This window comes from Typopeltis vanoorti, chromosome 7 (genome assembly GCF_054136105.1).
Source record: "Typopeltis vanoorti isolate ZY-2024b chromosome 7, IOZ_Tvanoo_1.0, whole genome shotgun sequence".
Classification (NCBI taxonomy): Eukaryota; Metazoa; Arthropoda; class Arachnida; order Uropygi; family Thelyphonidae; genus Typopeltis; species Typopeltis vanoorti.
Genome location: NC_143555.1, coordinates 27,067,667 through 27,087,500, shown reverse-complemented (window position 1 = coordinate 27,087,500; position 19,834 = coordinate 27,067,667). Strand labels below are relative to the sequence as shown.

Below are 19,834 nucleotides of genomic sequence, written 5' to 3'. Positions count from 1 at the left end.
AAAGATTGCTTTTATTATTTCATCTCTATAAAGAAGATTTTTACTCCAAGTGTTTAGTATTTACACAAGGGTTCAATTCTGATTGGTGCAATGAGTTTTGTTTCTTTTAGAATCCAGAAAATCACTGACTCAAGACCAAATACAAAAAATATATACATTTTAAATAAAATTACATAACTACAAAATACTGGATCCAAGGCCTTCTCTAAAATAAATCAACACTTTAGAGATTTTCTTATCCAAAATGAACTGTGAACATTTTGTTATTGTTTCACAATAACAAAATGTTCACAGTTCATTTCTTTGTTAGGGCCTTTTCCAAAAATATAAAAATTTCTTCTTTTCAATAGGATCCTTTTTCCCCCCCCTCATTTATATAGCACACGATATTATTCCTCCTGTCTCACTGAAGTATAAATATTTCTTACCTCTTGCAGTTCTGCCTATTTCACGCAAAAATTACTAATTTATTATTATTTTTTTTTCTATTATTGTTACGTGACACCTCCAAGGAGTCCTGAGATTTATCAAGGGAGGGCATCTACTCTACAGTTCTCTGTCTCCACTCTCAGTCCACCAACTACAACAAACTGCAACTACCATCTTCATCGACACCAACAGCATCTACCACCCAATGCCACCACTAGTATTTTCACAATTTCAAACCCACAGCCTTTTAGCTGGAGAGCAGATACGCTAACCACTTGGCCAACCAGGCCAGCACCAGAGGAAAAAAGTACTACTTCATAAACAACAGATCTAAGTAGAGCTCTTCATGTTAAACCACTTTACAGTTTCAAATTCTAAAAGTTGCTTTTTCCATAGAAATCCAGTGTCCTTAAGACAGAAGTTGAAATTCTCCATTCAGTGTTTCCTCGAATATTCAAATTAGAACATCGACTCCAATATCTTCTTTTATAAAATAAATACGTGTTGATAGTCTCAACTCCTCCAGCTTAAAGATTGCAATTCTACAATTACTTTGAAAACTTCCTAAGAGCAAAATTTCTCCAATCTGTGTTCTTAAACTTTCATTAGCTCTCAATTGTTTTCTTCATTACCCCAATACTGAATGCTCTCTCTCTGTCAGCTGTCAACCACCCATCAATCTCCTCGATGAGCATTCACACTCCATGTAAGTGGCAAGCGAGAAGTTAAGTATAATGGCTAACACGTTGTTTCCGTTAGCATAATGTCTTTTCAAAACACAACACTTGATAATTTTAAATTGCAATAACAGGATTGAAAGTAACACAAATATCAGAATCTAATAAGTATATCAATTTCAAATGGTGAGGAGATACGCTAACCACTCGGACAACCAGGCCGGCACCAGAGGGGGGGAAAAAGTACTACTACTACATAAACAACAGATCTAAGTAGAGCTCTTCATGCTAAACCATTTTACAGTTTCAAATTCCACTAGTTGCTTTTTTACATTTCATTTTAACAATGGTATCAATAATGGGCACATCACAAGTGCCGATATACATGCTATGAAACCAAAACTAATCATATACTAACATAAAAAATTTGTAAATATATTTATAATTTTAAATTATGATTATTTTTACAGGAAGGATGATAAATATAAGGAAGATGGCAGAAAGTTTTGGAGACTACTGACGAAGCTTAGAAATGGAGGAAAAAGTAAAAGAAATCAAAGATGTAAAAGCAACATGAAAACTGAAGATAAGGATATCCTAGATGTCTGGAGAAATTACTTTAAACGACTATTAAACAAAGCAAGGTGACATAGTAGTATAAAATGTTCAAGAGAAATGCAGACGGGAATACATATCAACACTTGAAGTAGAAAAAGCCATCAAAAACTTGAAACGTGGAAAGGCAGTTGGAGTAGATGATATTCAACCAGAAATGCTCAAATATGGCATCATCACTTGACCTCCAAAAGGCCTTAGTGTCTCTCTTCCTGCTCTCCTTTGAGCACTGTCTATTGCTGGATGTCCAGAACTCTTTTTTTCCTATGTTATGAAGCTACACTTTGGTAGTTCCATCACTATCACTACAGGGTCCCATGCAACTTCTATTGTCGCAGTGCAGGGTGTTTGCTGGGGGGGGGGGATCCTCTATCTCCCCTTTTCTTTAACTGTGTCATAGATGAGTTTCTTCACTCTCTTCCAAGCCATATAGGCTACTCTCTAGGCATTTCTTCCTTTAATGCCATGGCCTTTGCAGACGATCTTATTCTCATAGACTCTACTAAGGTAGGCATGCAGGAACTCCTTGACCAGGCAGTTGACTTTTTCTCTATTTGAGGTCCTTCTATTATTGTAGAGAAGTCCTGCTCTTTAGCTCTTGTCCCCTATGGTCGTGACAAGAAGCTTAAGGTCGAGACTATAGAGTTTTAGATTGAACATGGGAGGCCGTTGAATGCTTTCACTGTCCTGGAAGAGTGGAGGTACTTCGTATCATGTTTACCCCAAAGGGAAGGTCTTCTGTCCCTTCTATCCTAGAAGCTGGGATGGGATCGCTTCTTTGAGGAAAGCTCCTCTCAAGCCCCAGCAAAGACTGTTTATCCTTTCCCACTATTTCCTACCTCACTTTTACCACAAGTTGGTGCTTGGTAGGACATATATCGCGGTACTGTCCCGAATGGACAGGGCTATCCGTTCAGCCATGAGATCATGGCTCTGACTGCCACCTGACACTCCAGTGCATATTTCCATGCGAGGGTGAAGGACAGCGGGCTCGGGGTTCCATCACTTACATGGCTGATCCCACGCCTGTGGCTGTCCAGAATTGCGAAGTTAGAACCATCTTCTTCCTTTATCTGCAGAGAGCCTTTCTATGGCCCATTAATACAAAAAGACTTTAGGTGGGCTAAAGGCTGGTCCCATTATTCAGGTACCTTAATCGAGTCAGCACAAGCAGAACACAAGAGATGGGCATCTCTGCTGCACTGTTCTGTAGATGGTGCTCCTTTAAAAGATTTGAGTATATTGATCTTATCAAGATGAGGATCAATGCCCTCCTCCTCCGCACAGCTCAATGGGGTAATGACGACTCAAACTGTAGGGCTGGCTGCCACTACAGTGAGACATTGTCTCATATGGCTCAGTGTTGCTTCCACACCATGGGGTCCGAACACGGAGACATGACGCTGCAGTCTCCATTCTGAACCTCTTTAAGAACAAAGGTTGGTAGACTGCAGTGGAACCACATTATAGGACCTCTGTGGGTTTGCTTAAAAGAGATGGTGACGTTTGGATAGTTGTTGCTCAGGTGGTGGGAACCAGCCTATAGCCATAATAACCAAGATCTAGTTAGTAAGATACGGGAGGAGCATGGGGCAACTCCGAGGTTTACCAGCACCACCATCTCTTTACATGGCGTATGGAGTGCAGATAGCTATAAGGACTTAAATCAGCTTGGGCTTACGCAGAAGGATATAAAAGTTCTTTATTTGAGGGCCCTACTGGGCATACTGGTGGCATGGCGTTGCCACCAGAAATGACTACAATGATAACTAGAACAGGCATAGGGTAAAGCACTTGTAAAGACTTAGGCTTATATCAAGTCTCGATGTGATGTAAGGGTAGTACTGCCCATAACCATTAAAAAAAAAAAAAAAAAAAAGTGATTTATCACAAGGATTAGTCCTTGGTCCATTTATTCAATATGTATATTAATGACATTGGGAAAGATCTGACATATGGCATACAGCTACTTGATGATGAAAAGATAACTAGCATAACCAACAGTGCTGCTGATATGTAGTACTTGCAGACTGATTTGAACAAACTGGAATTGTAGGCATGTCAAAATGGCTGTTATTTCAATGTTAATAAATGCAAGGTCATGCACTTTGGTTTGATTATGCTAGAAGAAACTGATCAAGCTAGATATTTTGGTGTTTTAGTAGACAAGAAGTTGAAGTTCAAGGGCTATATAGCAAAAATTGTAAATACAACTCGGAAAATAATGGCAATGCTGAAACAAACCTTGATAAGACTTCATTTGGACTGTTGCATGCTGGTCTGGTCTCCTAGTTTCCATGGTGATTCTGATACAGTAGAGTGCAAAGGAGAATGTCAAAAATAATATAAGGATTGTGGATTACTTATTATGATGATAAACTGGGAATTTGTAAACTGGAAAATGAGGGGTAATATGATTGAGACTTACAAACTTCTTAAAGGGTTATAACGAATTTCAGTGGATGGAATTTTCCATTTTATGGAGGATGGGGGAAAGGACCTGAGGGCTTCCATGTCAGTTGGGAATGAATGCTGTCAAGAAGGGGGTTAGGGTTATTTTCTCTCATAGAGTAGTGTGTGATTAGAATGGATTGCCTTTGGATGTTGTGTGTATAAGTAGCATGGACGAATTCAAGAACAGGCATGACAGCTGGTGAAAATCGTATGGCCTCCTCGATAAGTTCCTGTTTCCCGTAAGGTCTCTCTTAATAATAATAATAATAATATATAGTTAAGCTAACCTGGATCACATTAGATTCCCATCCTAGTTTCACTAACAGCAGACCTAATGAATGAAGAGCTTCAATGATAGTATCATTTGGTTTAGTTACAACAATTCTATTTATAACTCGAATCCAATTTATTTTTTGACAAACATCAGACATAAAAGTTTTGCCTTCAGCTACACTGGTATCCAAACTCTGTAAAAGAAAAAATATTTTATTATTTAATTTTTAATGTTATTATATAATTAATGATAATTATAGTAAAATTACATCTTTTACAGTGTTCATATTTGACATTGCCTTGAAATTTAAGTCCTTTATATCTTATTCTAACAACTACAAATCTAAATATTTTAAAATAAATCTATTTTCAATTTCTAATTAGTATTTTTAGGGTGGGAAAAATATTTTTAAATATCTATCTCACATATGAGAGGTAAGAGGAACAATAATCTATAGCACATTTGTGTGATGTGAAGTTAATGATTGAGAAAGGAAAAATCTAGTGACGTTATTTTGAAGAGGTGGGAGGGATGTAGGTATTGGAAAACACATTAAGGGGGATGGTTGTTCCAGAGGATATCTTGAGATAAGTGGAATAAATGAGGAAGAGGAGAAGGTGGTTTGTTTGTAGTTATAATTAAAAGTGATAATGGGCTGCTGCTTCTGCTCTTGTTTTAATATGCCCAACAAAAAGCTGAAGAAATGATGATTGCCAGTTTACCAGAACAGCAAAAAAGTATCTGTAGAAGAGACACAGAGCTGAAACAGTACATCTGCAAGATAGAGGCTGGCTGGAGCTGAATTGCTCTCATCTAGAGAGCATCAAAATTTTTTAAGGAGGTTTAAGGTGAACCACCCTCAAATGTCATAACAGTATTCTAAGCATGCGAAGATTTGGGATTTACATAGGGTGGATAAAAAGCATCTTGAGTGGAAAGGAATGCTTAGTTTTTTAGAGGCTCAGAAAGCTGGTGATGTGATATGCCAGGAGAGGTTGGAGATAAATATTAGTACAACTACAGAGATCTGATCCTGTCTGCTGATATGTGCATTACTGAAGAGTAAGGGTCGGTGAGCTGAGATCCCCCTTTGTAAGAGAAAAGGCAGGACTGTGTTTGGGTAGCATTGACACACAAAAATTATTTACACTGAGTTAGCTTTGCATTAGGAACACTAACATAATAATGCACTGGTTTACCTCTCGTGTAATCATGGCTTTGCAGATGCCTAGGAACAGATTCTACAAGGTGTTGAACATCCTCCATGTGTAACTCGACCCATGTCCACTGCGGCAACCCCATCAGTTCATGCTCATTCTGTGGAGGAGAATCAGCATTTCCCACACCCCGTTCTAGCATATGCTCAATTGAGTTACCCCCCCCGTCAGGGAATTTGGAACTAAGGCAATGTGGCAAATTCATTGTTGTTCCTCCAACCACTCAAGTAGTTGTACTAGCCCAATGATAAGGTGCACTGTAGTTGGGATAGACCTCTTGCAGATATGGTCAGCTGACAGGTCCCTGTAGTGTTCACCATACATTTGTGGGATTGGGCGTGCCAGGAAAAAGCTCACCAGACCATAATACGACCTCCACTGGCCTGCTGAACTGCAATTGTGCAACCAGGAGACAGAGCTTTATGCTGTTTATGCCAAATGTGAACCTGGCCATCAGCATGGTGCAGCAAGAACATTCTGTCAAATGCATTTGCAAAATCATCAGTATCATAGTGTAGCCATTTCCTTTATCCAGTTTTACATGTTATTCAAAAATATGAATAAATTACCGAGGAAGGACCTGCCTTTTACAAAGCCATGCTGTCCCCTATAAAGTATCACATTCCTATCCACCCATTCCAGAATTTTACTTTTAACCAGCTTTTCCAGTACTTTAACCACCACTCTGGAGTGTCCATAACTATAGAATAACACACATGCCACAGTTAATAACTTTTTTATTATGTAAATATTTTGTCTTATGTATCATAAGACAACATTAATGCAATCAGTGAACAACAATAGCAATCCCTCTAAACATATAGTCATGTGTTCATGGATTAAACCTAATGGACTGAAATTAAAACTAATTAAATTAAATAAAAATATATAACAGATAAAGTTTTTAACACAACTGAGGATAAAAAATTTCCCGAAGTTTTGGAATAGTGAGACAGCTGTTCCAATTAAGATCAGGTCTATGATGTAAGGCTTCAGCATCTTCTTTCTATAAGCATTCATGTTTATATATGGATTGATGTGGCAGCTTAGCATTTTGTGATTAGATCCTGTGGTTAGCATTTTCGATTCCATGTTGTGCAAGGCTAGATTTGTGGGTTGGATAAGGCAGATGTGGTTTTAATGTTTAGAGATGCTTTTATTTATAGATCTTCCTCCAGAGTAAGCCAAGTTTCATGAACATGATTACTTCGCATCATTGGTGAGTGTGTTTGTCTTCTAGAGAAGGTAGCAAGTTGTGAATTTGGTTGATGGGTTTATAGGTAGCTATGAGTTGATATTTTTTAATAATTATTGCCACACATTCAAAGATGAAATGACTGAAAAAGTTAGTTTTCAGTAGAAAGAAGTGGAAATTGATCCATTTTGTTTATGCTGGATGTGTACATCAAGAAAGGAAATACCTTTGATTATTCTTTTCTAGTGTGAATTTGATATGAGGATGTAGGGTATTTGTATAACTTTATAACTGTATAAATGTATAACTTTGCACATTCAACCAATGATCTGTATATCGTTCATAATATTCTACCATTTCAGAAACTATATCTCTATGGTTGTCTGTTATATGTAAAAAGAAACACTGAAAGTTTTTTGGTATATAATGTAGACTATGGATTGCACTGTGGTCGAAACACGCTGGAAGCACCTAAGGCTAACAAAGAAATTTTTCATAAATCTTTCGAGTACATTGCGGCGAGCAGCTATAATAAACTTCCGAATGAAATTAAATCTATAACCTCAGAATATGTATTCAGAAAAAGATTGAGAAACTACCTTATGGGATTAAAGAATGTTGACAATTATTTTAAACGTATAATATAAGAGATCATTATAACTCGTATATCATAACCAATTAAGGTACTGATTTACAAATGGGTTCATTCAATTAGGAATTAAAAGATCAACGTGTACATTATCATAACTGATAAGGGAGCCCTCTTAGATGCAGTCCCCAGACTCTCAGTGTCTGTTTTTAAGCTAATTACTTTTCTAGTAACCAGTATGGCTACGGCCCTTGGTTACACATATTTGCATTAACTAACTTACATTACTCAAAACCAATTACTTACCATAACTTTGAAACCATTTGAAATATATTATATTCTACTTGCATATATGAGAAAACTTTTTATTAACCGTAATAAGATAATAGCCATAATAAGTGTTAGTACCAACAGAATATGATAGTAATACTTGAATTTTATTTTGTAACATTGTACTGTGCATTGAATTGTGTTGTGAAATATTGTCATAATTATACAAGTTGAATAGTATAATATGTATAATTTGTATACGTGATGTGAATAATAATAACAAACAAACAAATGCGGGGTGCTTAAGGGTCAAAGCTGTATAACTGAGAGGAGACCTCCACATAGCCTTTAAAGGAATGCGGAGAACCGACCAGGGCTTCTGACCTAATGTCCAATCCTCACCTTCTCGTGGTGCACCCTGTTGGGTATCTACTTTGATACTGAACGAACGAGGATGGGCTGGCAATTTGGGATTTAGCCGACCAAATTGTATTCTTATTGGTTAAACCAAAATAAAAAATGATGGTACAACAAAATTTCATGCCGGCTGGGGCATCGCCCGGTTAAACGAGGCCCCCGTTGTTTTCGCCAGGGAACCAGGGCGAACAGCGAAAAGTCAGCTACTGAAACAAATCTGAAAACAAACCCCAACTCAACATCACCAGAGTTAAAGATCGGTACTATCAACGTAAGAAGCCTGAATGGCAAAGAAATGGAGCTAGCTGAGGAATTAGATAAGTACCAGATCGACATAATAGGGGTGACTGAAACAAAAAAGACCAAAACTGGTGAGATCTTTCTGAGCAATAAATACAAAATGTTATATTCGGGCAATAACAATCAAGGAAAAGAAGGAGTAGCCATAGTATTCAACACAAAATACGAGGCTAATCTTCTTGAATGGCAGTCAGTCTCAAGTAGAGTAATGTGGGCAAATATGAGAATGGGGAACTGGACAATGAGACTTATTTGTGCCTATGGTCCCACAGAAGGTTCTACTAAGGTAGAAGTGGATGAATTTTTTGAGGCTTTAGAAAAAGCAACTGACACAATGAAAAATGAAAAGTTGGTCCTTGTTGGAGATCTAAATAGCAGAGTAGGAAATGATTGTGAGACATACAAAAATATTTTGGGAAAATTTGGAGAAAAGAGCAAAGCTAATAATAATGGCAAATATCTGTTGGATTTCTGCTCAGGACATGGACTGGTTATTACTAACACCATGTTCCAACATAAAAATGTGCACAAATTCACATGGAGAGAAGAGGCTAGGAATAAGAAAAGTCTCATTGACTATGTTATTGTTGATAGTGATGTTTTCTCCCTGGTGCAGGACACCAGAGTGTACAGAGGATTTGAAATTGGAAGCGATCACTATTTAGTCTTGAGCAGGATAAAATTGAATTTCATATTGAAAAGAATAACATGTAAGAAAGTTTTAAAGCGAATAAAAGTTGAGCAGCTCTCAGATGTAAACTGTAGACTAAAATACAGAAATATTGAAAAGAAAATGAAAGAGTTTGAGAACAGGAATCAAACCTTGGAGATTCAGTGGCAAACTCTGAAGGAAACATTGATTGATTCTGCCAGAGAGGCATGTGGTGAGGTTGTGTGCAAAGATAAAAAAATCAGAACTCCCTGGTGGACACAGGAAGTTAAAGAGGCAGTGAAGGAAAAGAAGAAAGCATATCAAAAGTTCCTGGCAAATAAGTCAGCTTTTACTCTTACAGAATACAGAGACAAATGTAAGAAAGCTAAACAGTGTGTAAAACTAGCTAAACAAAAGTCATGGGAGGACTTTGGCAAGAATATAGAAAATAAATATCAAGAAGGTTGCAAAATATTCTGGAGGTTGTTGAAGAAGCTTAGGAATGGAGGAAAGAGTGCTGTACAAGGAATTAGAGATGATAAAGGTGAAATGAAAACAGGAGAAAAAGATATCCTTGAAGTATGGAGTAATTACTTTGAAAAACTGCTAAATGAAACAAGCAGTGATGACAGCACAGTGATAAAAAACACTGACCAGGCATGCAGTCAGGAATACATATCCATACTCGAAGTAGAAAAAGCCATCAAAGGCTTGAAATGTGGAAAGGCAGCAGGAGTAGATGATATTCGACCAGAAATGCTGAAGTATGGTGGTATAAGAGTCTTACAGTGGCTGCACTGCATAGTTCAGAAAGCCTGGACAGAGGGACGAATTCCCGATGATTGGAGTAGAGCTCTCATAGTACCCATATATAAAAAGGGAAATAAAACTGAATGTGAGAATTACAGAGGTATTTCCCTACTGAGTGATTTTCACTTTACGACAAATAGTCGAGAAAGCATGGGAATATAACAAAGATCTGTATTTAAGTTTTGTCGATTTGGAAAAGGCACATGACAAGGTGCCAAGAGAGAAGCTATTCAATACGCTGCAGTTATATGGTGTCAATGGGGCATTATATCAAGCAATACTTAGTCTTTATTTGAGTTGTGAGTCAGCAGTTAGAATTGAAGGAAGTACAGGAAGATGGTTTAATGTTAAATCTGGTGTGAGACAAGGATGTACATTATCCCCTCTGTTATTCATTATCTATATGGATCACATTATGAAGGAATGTGGTATTAAACCTGATATCAAAATCGGAGATGTTAATGTCAGCTCTGTTATACTTCTAAATAAATCCGCTACAAGTCTGCAAGATTCTCTGACGAAATTGAATAGCTGTTGTAATAGATATGGTATGAAGGTCAGCAATAAAAAGACAAAGACAATGAAAATAGGCAGAATCATTGAAAATGTCAACTGTGTTGTGAATGGAGAACCTGTGGAAAAAGTAAAACATTTCAGCTACTTAGGCACAATTTTTACTGAAGATGGTAAACTAAATATAGAAATAGACAACAGAATCAGCAAAGCTGGTATCGTGGGAAGTCAATTGAATAAATTCATATGGAATAAGAAAGAAATTAGTCAGAACACTAAATTAGCTGTATACAAGACTGTGTTCAAACCAATTTTAACTTATGGATCTGAGAGCTGGGTCAGAAGTAAAACACTTGACCAAAGACCGCAGATATGAGAGTCCTGAGAAAGATTAGAGGCGTGAACAGATGGCATCAATGGCAATATCATATTAAAAATGAGGATATTAGGAAAGAACTTGACATTGTCAGCATCCAGGAATGCGTTAGCAGAGCTAATCTCAGATGGTATGGTCACTTAAATAGAATGGGTGAGGAAAGATTAGCAAAACAAGTGTTCTCTGCCAGGTTGGCAGGAAAACGACCCAGAGGAAGACCAAGATATAGGTGGATTGATACGGTACAAAGTGCCTTAGACGATAGAAATATAAGATCTGATAATGTTGGAGTCTTGACAAGTAACAGACTGATTTGGAGGAAAATTGTAGATAGGAAGTTAGTAATGATGTAATTTTTTCATGTAGTACTGTCATATCCTGTACACCCCTTGAAGGTACATGGCAGGAATTTGATGATGATGATGACAAACAAACGCTTTTAGTGCTTGCATTTTTGAAATATTAATAACCATGTATAGCAAGTCATGATTTAATGTATTTGAAACTCAACTGATTAAGCAACAAGGAATGGCTAGCTTTTTGATAAATTATACGAACACCTGGCAATTTAATGACCTCCTTTAACTATGCGTAAGTGGGAATTAGTTTAGGACTTTAAAAATGAGATTCTTGCAGCAGCTTACCCCGTTTCAATTGAAGCTTTACTAATAAGTTGCTTTTTTGTGCTGTCATTTCCCTGTGAAGGAATAACTTTCTTATATAAAAGCTTCAATTGAAATGGGGTAAGCTGAGTGTTATTCTATAGTTATGGTTAAATTACACACCTTCTTCAAAGGCACTACCAGCCCACAAATAGCATACCATACAGGCCCACTATTCACATTGATATTTTTCATCCAATCCATCTACCTCAATGCTCACATCAGTCTCTGTCACCTCAATAACTGCAAAGTTGCCATCTGGATGATATACACTTGCAAAGTGATCACTTGGTAACTGAACTATTTCTTCTGCTTCTGTCACTTTCCTACCATCAATACTAAGTAACGTTATCTTTCCATAATCATTCTTCTCTCAATTGTCAGGTAGCAAAAAACTGATTATTTTTTTGGATTTACTCTGGCCTGCTTAGTTAATTTTCTCTCGAAATCTGATTTAGCCTTCCTTACCATGCTAGTTACCCTTCTTGCTTGTGCTTTATATTACTCATGGGCATGCTGATCACCTTGTTGTTTATATTCCTTCCACAACGCTTTTTTTTTTGCTGCTCCTGCTTTATATTTTTATATCGTTAAGTCATTCACTTAATCCCTACACTGTTTCTACTCCTGCTTCTGGATATGCACTCTGCTAATGATTTGCTTAAAAAATCCTTGATTGCTTCCCATACACTAATGACATGGCTCCAAGTTGCCTCTTAAATATGTCATAATCACTAGCTTTGTAGTTCTGCAGAAACCCTTTCTTTTTATACAACACGAGGTTGATCAACATGTGGAAATTTCAGTCATTTTTGACTGAAATTTCCACATGTTGAACAACCTCCCAGGACAAGATTGCATGGTCATTTTCCTCAATTGAAGGTAGAGTTCCTACTGCAGTTATAGATAGCTCTTCTGATGCTATTGAACACTCTTAAACCTCTGGTCCCTTCTATCAAGTGCTATTTCAGGTAATTAATCCTTTGTAACTGTACAAATCCCATTTCCTTCTTCCAATCTATATCATCATAGTTAAAGAAGACTCCCAGGTCTATAGCAGCAACTAACAATATATTATTGTCCTATTAGCCTCTATCTCATACCAGACAGCCTTAAATGAACCATTTCCATCAGATCTACAATCTTCCTTAACTTCTATTTTTGTTGGCTGTAGTTCTTCAGCTATCATTAATACCTACCCCCTTCTGCCCAATTTCTTCTATCTTCTCTGAAAATTCAATATCCCTTACATTCATCCTTGTTACTATATCATTCTCTGACTATCAGGTCTCACTGATGCCAATAATTTTTGACTAAGGAGAGCTGACCATTGCTAAAAATGCCTCTACCTTTTTTCTCATTCTTCGGGCATTCACATAGATGCATTTCAACATCCCCTTAGGCCCAAAGTTTACACTTACATAATGCCATTACCTGTCCATTCATATTTGAAACCTTGGAAACTGTACCCAGCTCTTCATAATCCTTCCTGCACTCATACTTATCTATTTCAGGGGTGGCTAGACACATGCTTGATTGCTTCCCTCCTAATATCTCTAGTTTCCCTGGTTTTGCAATGACCAACACTTTCTCCAAGAACCTAACTCCCAAACCATTTAAATGCAGTCTCTCAGGCATATGAGGTTTGTTTGAAAAGTTTGATAAATTTACAACAGATGGCGACACAATCTGTTCATTCATACCAGTGTTGGCATGTATCATCTTTTCTCTGACCCCCTCCCGGCAAAATTTTAGCCACTTGCAACGTGTAATTCTCATTTGGCAAACATTTAAAATGACAGTGTGTTCACATTTTTCAGAAAAATGGAGAAAAATGAGTTTCGTGCAGTGATAAAACACTTTTATTTGATGAAGTGGACAGTCGTGCAGATGAAAGCTGAGTTAGATGCAGTTCATGGGGACTCTGCACCAGCATTAAAGACTATTTATTTTTAGATAAATGAGTTTAAACATGGTTGCGAGTCCATCGAAGGAAATGATTGACAAAATCCATGGTATCGTTATGGAAGACCTCTGAGTGAAAGTGAGTGAGTGAGATTACTGAGATCGTAACGCATCTCAACTGAATGGGCAAATAATATCCTGCATGAAAAATTGCACAACAAAAAAGCTGTATGCGCGATTGTTGACTGGTCGATCAAAAATGCATGCAAAAAGACATTTCAACGCAGTGTTTGGCAATGTCTAATCACGATTCACAGGATTTTTTGTGCCGATTTGTGACTGTAGACGAAACTTGGATCCACCACAACACACCTGAGTCCAAGCAGCAGTCAAAACAGTGGACAATGCTCGGTGAAAGAGCACAGAAAAAAGTGAATACTGTTTTGTCAGCTGTGAAGGTGATACTTTTTTTTTTGGATTCCCAAGGAATTATCACGATAGAATATTTGGAAAAGGGCAAGACAATAACAGGAATCTATTATGTGTCATTGTTGGACTGTTTAAAAGAAGAACTGAAGAAAATATGGCCAAGATTAGCACACAAAAAGTGCTCTTTCACAACAATGCATCGCAATGACAAAATGCATGAATTGAAGTTCGAATTGGTTCCACATCCACCGTATTCTCTGGATGTGGTCCTGTGTGACTTCTTGTTCCCAAACTCGAAAATCTGGCTCGGTGGGAAAAGTGTTTCTTCGAACAAGGATGTCATCAAAGCTGTCGATGACTATTTTGCAAAATTTCACAAATCCTACTTTTTAGATGAGATGAAAAAATTGAAAACTCGCTGGACCAAATGTGTAGACCTCGATGGAGCCTATGTTGAGAAATAAAGGTGATTTTTTCCAAAAAAAATTTGTTTAACTTATTTTGTTTACCAAATTTTTCAAACAGCCCCCCATATAGAGGTCCTTACATCCATCAAATTCACTCCACACATCTATAAACTGCACACAATTCCTCCTGCACAATCTTCTCAATTCTATTATATCATACTGAGGCAGCCGACCCACTATCTTTACTTTCTTACTCTTCATTTTTGCTTCTGCTGGAAATTCTTTCATAACTTCTCTAAATGCATATTTCTCAACCTTTCAAATCATTTGTGCCTGCCTACCAAAACAATTCATTTGTTCACTTCTTTCTTCTGCAAACTTAAAGCTTCAGTAACATCCTTTATCTTTACACCAGGAAAACATGCTTTCATAACTTTCTCATTAAGTATGCCTCTTATCATTTAATTCCTATACAATATTATATCTTATCCCAGTTTCTCGCACTTTTATGCTTTTACCCATTCACTCTTTCTTTCATTCTCTGTCCTTCTGTAGCACATGCCATTCGTTTCTCCAGTCGTTCAAGCTCATGTTTTTGTTCTGTAAAGGGGTCCCCCGTAAGCATGCGATTTCTTTCCATGGTAATATCTTATAATCCACATTATTACTTTCAACAATTTCTGTCCCACTGAAGGATGGTATGGAGATCAGAATTTAAGGCACTGATGGGGATTAGGGGGATGCCAATCCTTTGCATAAGGGATTAAAAACTTAACGAATAATAGCCTGCCATTGACTGGAAGCCTTACTGATAAGATAAACAGTCGATTAACACATATTTTGTATGTTATATATATTATATACTGTATTCTTACAATAAAGTAAACTAGAGATAAGAAAGCGTTATTAAGAAAATCATACGGAAGTGAAAATACATTTACAGTTCTGTACTATATTTATCGATACCGCAAGTTTACATTGTCTGTTTACAAGATGAATTGTCTGTCTGTGAGTACCTATATTAATTATATCTTATATGACACAGTAGATGTTATACATAATACTAACACTAGACGTCAAAAATGAAAAGATAATGTGAAAAATATATTCATATTTATTTACAAGTATAACAAAGAAGCAGCAATATGACTGCTTCACGGTAGTCTAGCTTATACACTAATGAATGAATCATCATAAAATTTTATTTTATGCTAAGTAATTAATTAAATTTAACTAATTAATTATTTTATAATAGTTAATTTTATGCAGTTATGATTTATAATTTAATATTTAAAACAGACCATAAATGTATGGTCTGTAAGTGCTTGTGTGAATAAGTTTTGATAAATTTTAACTTTTTTTATAATATATTTGTGCATATTTTAAGGTAGTAAATGATAAAATAGACTATCTACATATATTTTATGCATTCGTGACATTCTCAACTTTTTTTTTTAATTGTTAGTTCAAACCCAGGCTGTTCAAGGGTCAGCTGTACATGGCAGACAAACCGAACGAAGGCAGTTTGGCTTCCTTCAATCTATCTATCCAGCTGGCAGAAAGCTATAAAATGCATCTCCCAATCCCTCTGGATTAGACCAAAAACCTCAATGAATATGAAGAGAAGAAAGAAAAGCCATAATGGACAAATAATATAATCATGAATAAGACTACTTTTGGCCAGAAATATGAAGAAACAGTTCAAACCTACAAAACAACATAGTATCTACATATAAACAGAATTTATAATCACGTGTTTATATAAATTAATTATTGTTTTAAAAAAAAGGTAAATTTTCATGAAATTTATCTGAGTCTGATAAGATCTGCCTCAGTGTAGTAAAAAATTCATTCCTTCTTGAATGAAGTGCTGGTACTCCATGCCCTGTCCTGATCTTTTTTGACTGCACTCTGGGTTCCACCAAGGCAGTGGATAGAGTGGAAATCAAGATAGCATGTTTGGATTTTAGGCCATTGCTGTCAGGTCAGCACTAAATTTTGCAGGAGGGGAAAAAGTGTTCTAGTCAGCCTGGTCCATTTTCCAAAACAGAAGAATGATTGTTTCCATGGATATCCTCTTCAACATGCCAAATGAGCAGTGGAAAATTGGCAGGGGAGCAGGCAGACATATAGAAGAAGGTATTTATTGAGTCTATTATTCAAGAAGGGAGAGGTCATTATTAGACATTCCCTCAATAATTCAACCTAGTTTATTTGTGTTGGCACTACAACACAGAATGTTATATCCATTAAAGTCACTGATAAGAAGTATGGGTTAGGGCACTTGCAATATCAGATTATCAAGTCCAGTCTCATTTAACTCACAGCCTGGTGTTAAATAAATGGAACATACTGTAATAAAAAATCCCACAGATAGGCAAATTGCTACTGCTTCAAGAGCAGCATTAATCTGGACAGGTTGGAAAGGAGTACGATTGCCCACTGGGATAGCCACTCCACCTCCAGTTCTATCATTACAAACAGTAAAATGCTTAAGACTGGGTTCTCACTGGGTTTCAAAAATGTTTCCTGTAGACAAAAACAGAAGGTGTGTGTGTGTTTCTGGAGCAGAACCTTGATATTATCAATATTTTGGCAAAACCCACCACACTTCCACTGCAGAAAATTTTCTGTTGTTTTGGCTTGTAGTCTTCTTCAATTTCCTAGATATTGAGGGTCTGACCTTTGTCAGACTTATGTTTAATGATTGATTCTAGGAAGTATGGTTTGGCTGGTATCCATCCCTTCTAGAAAAACGTTTAATACATCACCTGATCTTCAGCATCATTTGTTGAGTTTAGTTTACTTTCACTGGATATGGAAGTATCTATTTTTTTTCCATGGGGATTTTCTGATGTTTTATCTTTAGATGAGATCCTTGCCGTAATTTTTTTGATAAGTGGATTCTCACTGAATGGGATCATTTTTGGAGTTGCTTCAGAAGTGAAACCATAGGTGTGACTGACACACTTCACAGAGAAGCACTCACGATCATAAAGTTCAGGTATGATGAAATTATCAGATGGCAGAACAAACGTATAAGTTTTAGTTGATATTAATATTTTCTTAACTTCTCAGGATAAGAGAATTTCAGGATAGGCATTGTAGTTAGATCCCTCTTTGCATCATGATATGATAGTTTGTTTGATATAGTTTGTTCTGTTACATGGGAATAGGTTGGTTGATTTCTATGACAGTTGACACATTTAGCTTTCTTTACAGAGCAAGCTTTATTATCATGCCCTTTACAACCACATTGAGGCATGCCCATATTTCTGACATTTAAAACATCTCAATGGATTAGGGATGTACAGCCTAACTATTGAGATTAGACACTCTGCTTTCAGTGATGGTGGAAGTTTAGGTATATCCAAAGTAAAGATAATGTTCCTGATTGGAACTAGATGGTCATCCTTATGTATCAGGATCTGCCACATACCAGTCACTCCCTGATCTTTAAGCTCTGAACCTCATACCACCTCACCTGGAACATCAAGAAGATCCCATTCTGATATCTCTCCTTTAGTAGAGTTTAGTGATTTTATGAAGTTTAATATAATTGGTATTCTACTAACCGATGTTAATTTCAGTAGTTTTTTTTTTTGAGTGTTGTTGACTAATTATGTTTCAATAAGAATATCACCAAAACATAGTATCTTAAATGTTTTGGGAGATTCTGCCAGCCTTTTTAAGCTCTTTTGAATAAAAAAAGGGTGACAATTTTCCCTATTGGCTTTTCATACATTGTATGGATGATGAGAAACGCTGGTATATTTATACTGGTGTCATGTCTTTTGTTTCTGACTTCTGTTATGAAATTATGTATCTACACCATAGTACTTGACCTTGCGAGAGTGGTCCCTAAAAAATTTGAAGGCAAAGGATTCATGCTCAAGGGATTTTTTTTTTTTGCACTAGAGTTCCCTATCCACCACAGAACCACACATGGATGCCCACTCATTGGCAAGAAATGATTGTACTCAGGAGTGAAATGCCAGTGATACCCTGGATGCTTTACAGACCAGACAGCAAGTCTTGGGGCCTGTCCCTGGGGTAGGAAACTTATTGCAATACAGCTGACTCCTGTTGCAGCACTTTCTCCATGCACTGGGGTTTATCAGTCTTATTTCCAATGTAGCTGGGTATTCAATACAAGTGAACATCAAAATTAAGGGTCACCCATTATTATTATACCCCCTCCATGGAGTTGGCAGATTCGTTCATTTGACAGCATATTTATCACACTGAATCTTAAAGTCTTTAACACTCCTCGCATTAAAGACACATTCTGGTAATACATTTCATTCACTGACAATTCTCCATGTAAAAAATCTACTCCTTACACCCTCTCTTCACCACACTCTTACATAATTTCCAGAGATGACATCTGGTTTTTCCCCTCCTGTCTTCTATTCCTTTTTATAATATCATCTGGATTAATCTGATAAAATTCTCTCACTTAAATGTCTCTATTATATCACCTGTTTTCCCTCATACCTACCAAACTCTGCAATCCACATTTCTTCAACTTATCTCCATAGCCAACATTCCAAAATCCTGATATTGTCCTAGTCACTTTTCTCTGGATCCTCTCCAATGTTTCCACATCATACTGAAAACCAGGTGACCAAATTTGAACACAACAGTCCAAATGTGGTCTGATCAGTGCTTTATACAGTGGCACAATCACTTCCTTATTCCTACACGTTAGAGTGCTTCTTATCATAGCAGCACTATGATATGCAGGCTTTGCAACACTTGCAACATGCTTTCAAACTTCGGTCTACTGTCAACCATCACTCCCAAATCTTGAACCTCATCTAAGTCCTGCAGTATTGCACTGTCAATATAAATACACAGGCATATATTTCTGCACTCCAAAATGCACTTATTAATATTAAAACCATGATCCTGTTAATTTGTCTGTTATTTCTATTATCCTGCTTTGTCTTTATTCTCTTTATTTAATATTTATGAATTGCATTAATGATTGACTGCTGCCACTTATTTTATTTCTACTAGATCTTATGTTCTCATGCTCTACAGTCTAACAAATTTATTTGTTTTACAACTGAGCCAGTTAGACTAAGTACTGAGTGTGAGATTATAAGATTTTAAACTAAAAACAAAGCAGATATTGTTAGCATTCCCCGCTTTTGTTAATCGTTAAATTTATTTGGTCGTGGCATAATTATTGATTACTTAAACTATCTTATTTCAGGATAGTGCATTGACAAAATCAGTCTAATATGTTGTTCACAAACATTCAATTAAATCAAAAGGCAGTATTTACACAGTTTGATTCACATTACAATTCTTTGTTATTTTCAATTTTTCTCAATTCAAACTTAGTTCTAATATTCTTCCTTTAAAGCTAAATCACAATCTAGAATATCTTGCTAGTCATATATACACAAACTGACAATAAAGCATACCTTGAGTAATCTTAATTGAATATCAATTTACATTATCTTATTGTAGCCATAAACAGACAATCTTGATGCACGTTCTTGTTTTCAGAATTAACATATACAAGGGTGGTCTGAAAAGTTCTCGGCCTCGACCATAGAAGGCAACACTATTGGCATGATTTTTCCCCCTAAGTTGGTACACCTGTCATAAGCATCCATGTGAAATTGCAAG

At 36.6% G+C, this 19,834-nt stretch overlaps 1 protein-coding gene across 3 annotated transcripts in view; it reads right to left on the bottom strand.

The window, feature by feature from the left end:
- Epg5 (ectopic P-granules autophagy protein 5) overlaps nt 1-19,834 on the bottom strand; it is a 923,436-nt gene that overhangs the window by 188,734 nt on the left and 714,868 nt on the right. For all 3 annotated transcript variants that reach the window (XM_090395201.1, XM_090395199.1, XM_090395200.1), the window contains exon 39: nt 4,463-4,642. In XM_090395201.1, coding sequence (XP_090251327.1) covers nt 4,463-4,642 — 180 coding nt within the window. The remainder of the gene's footprint in view (nt 1-4,462; nt 4,643-19,834) is intronic.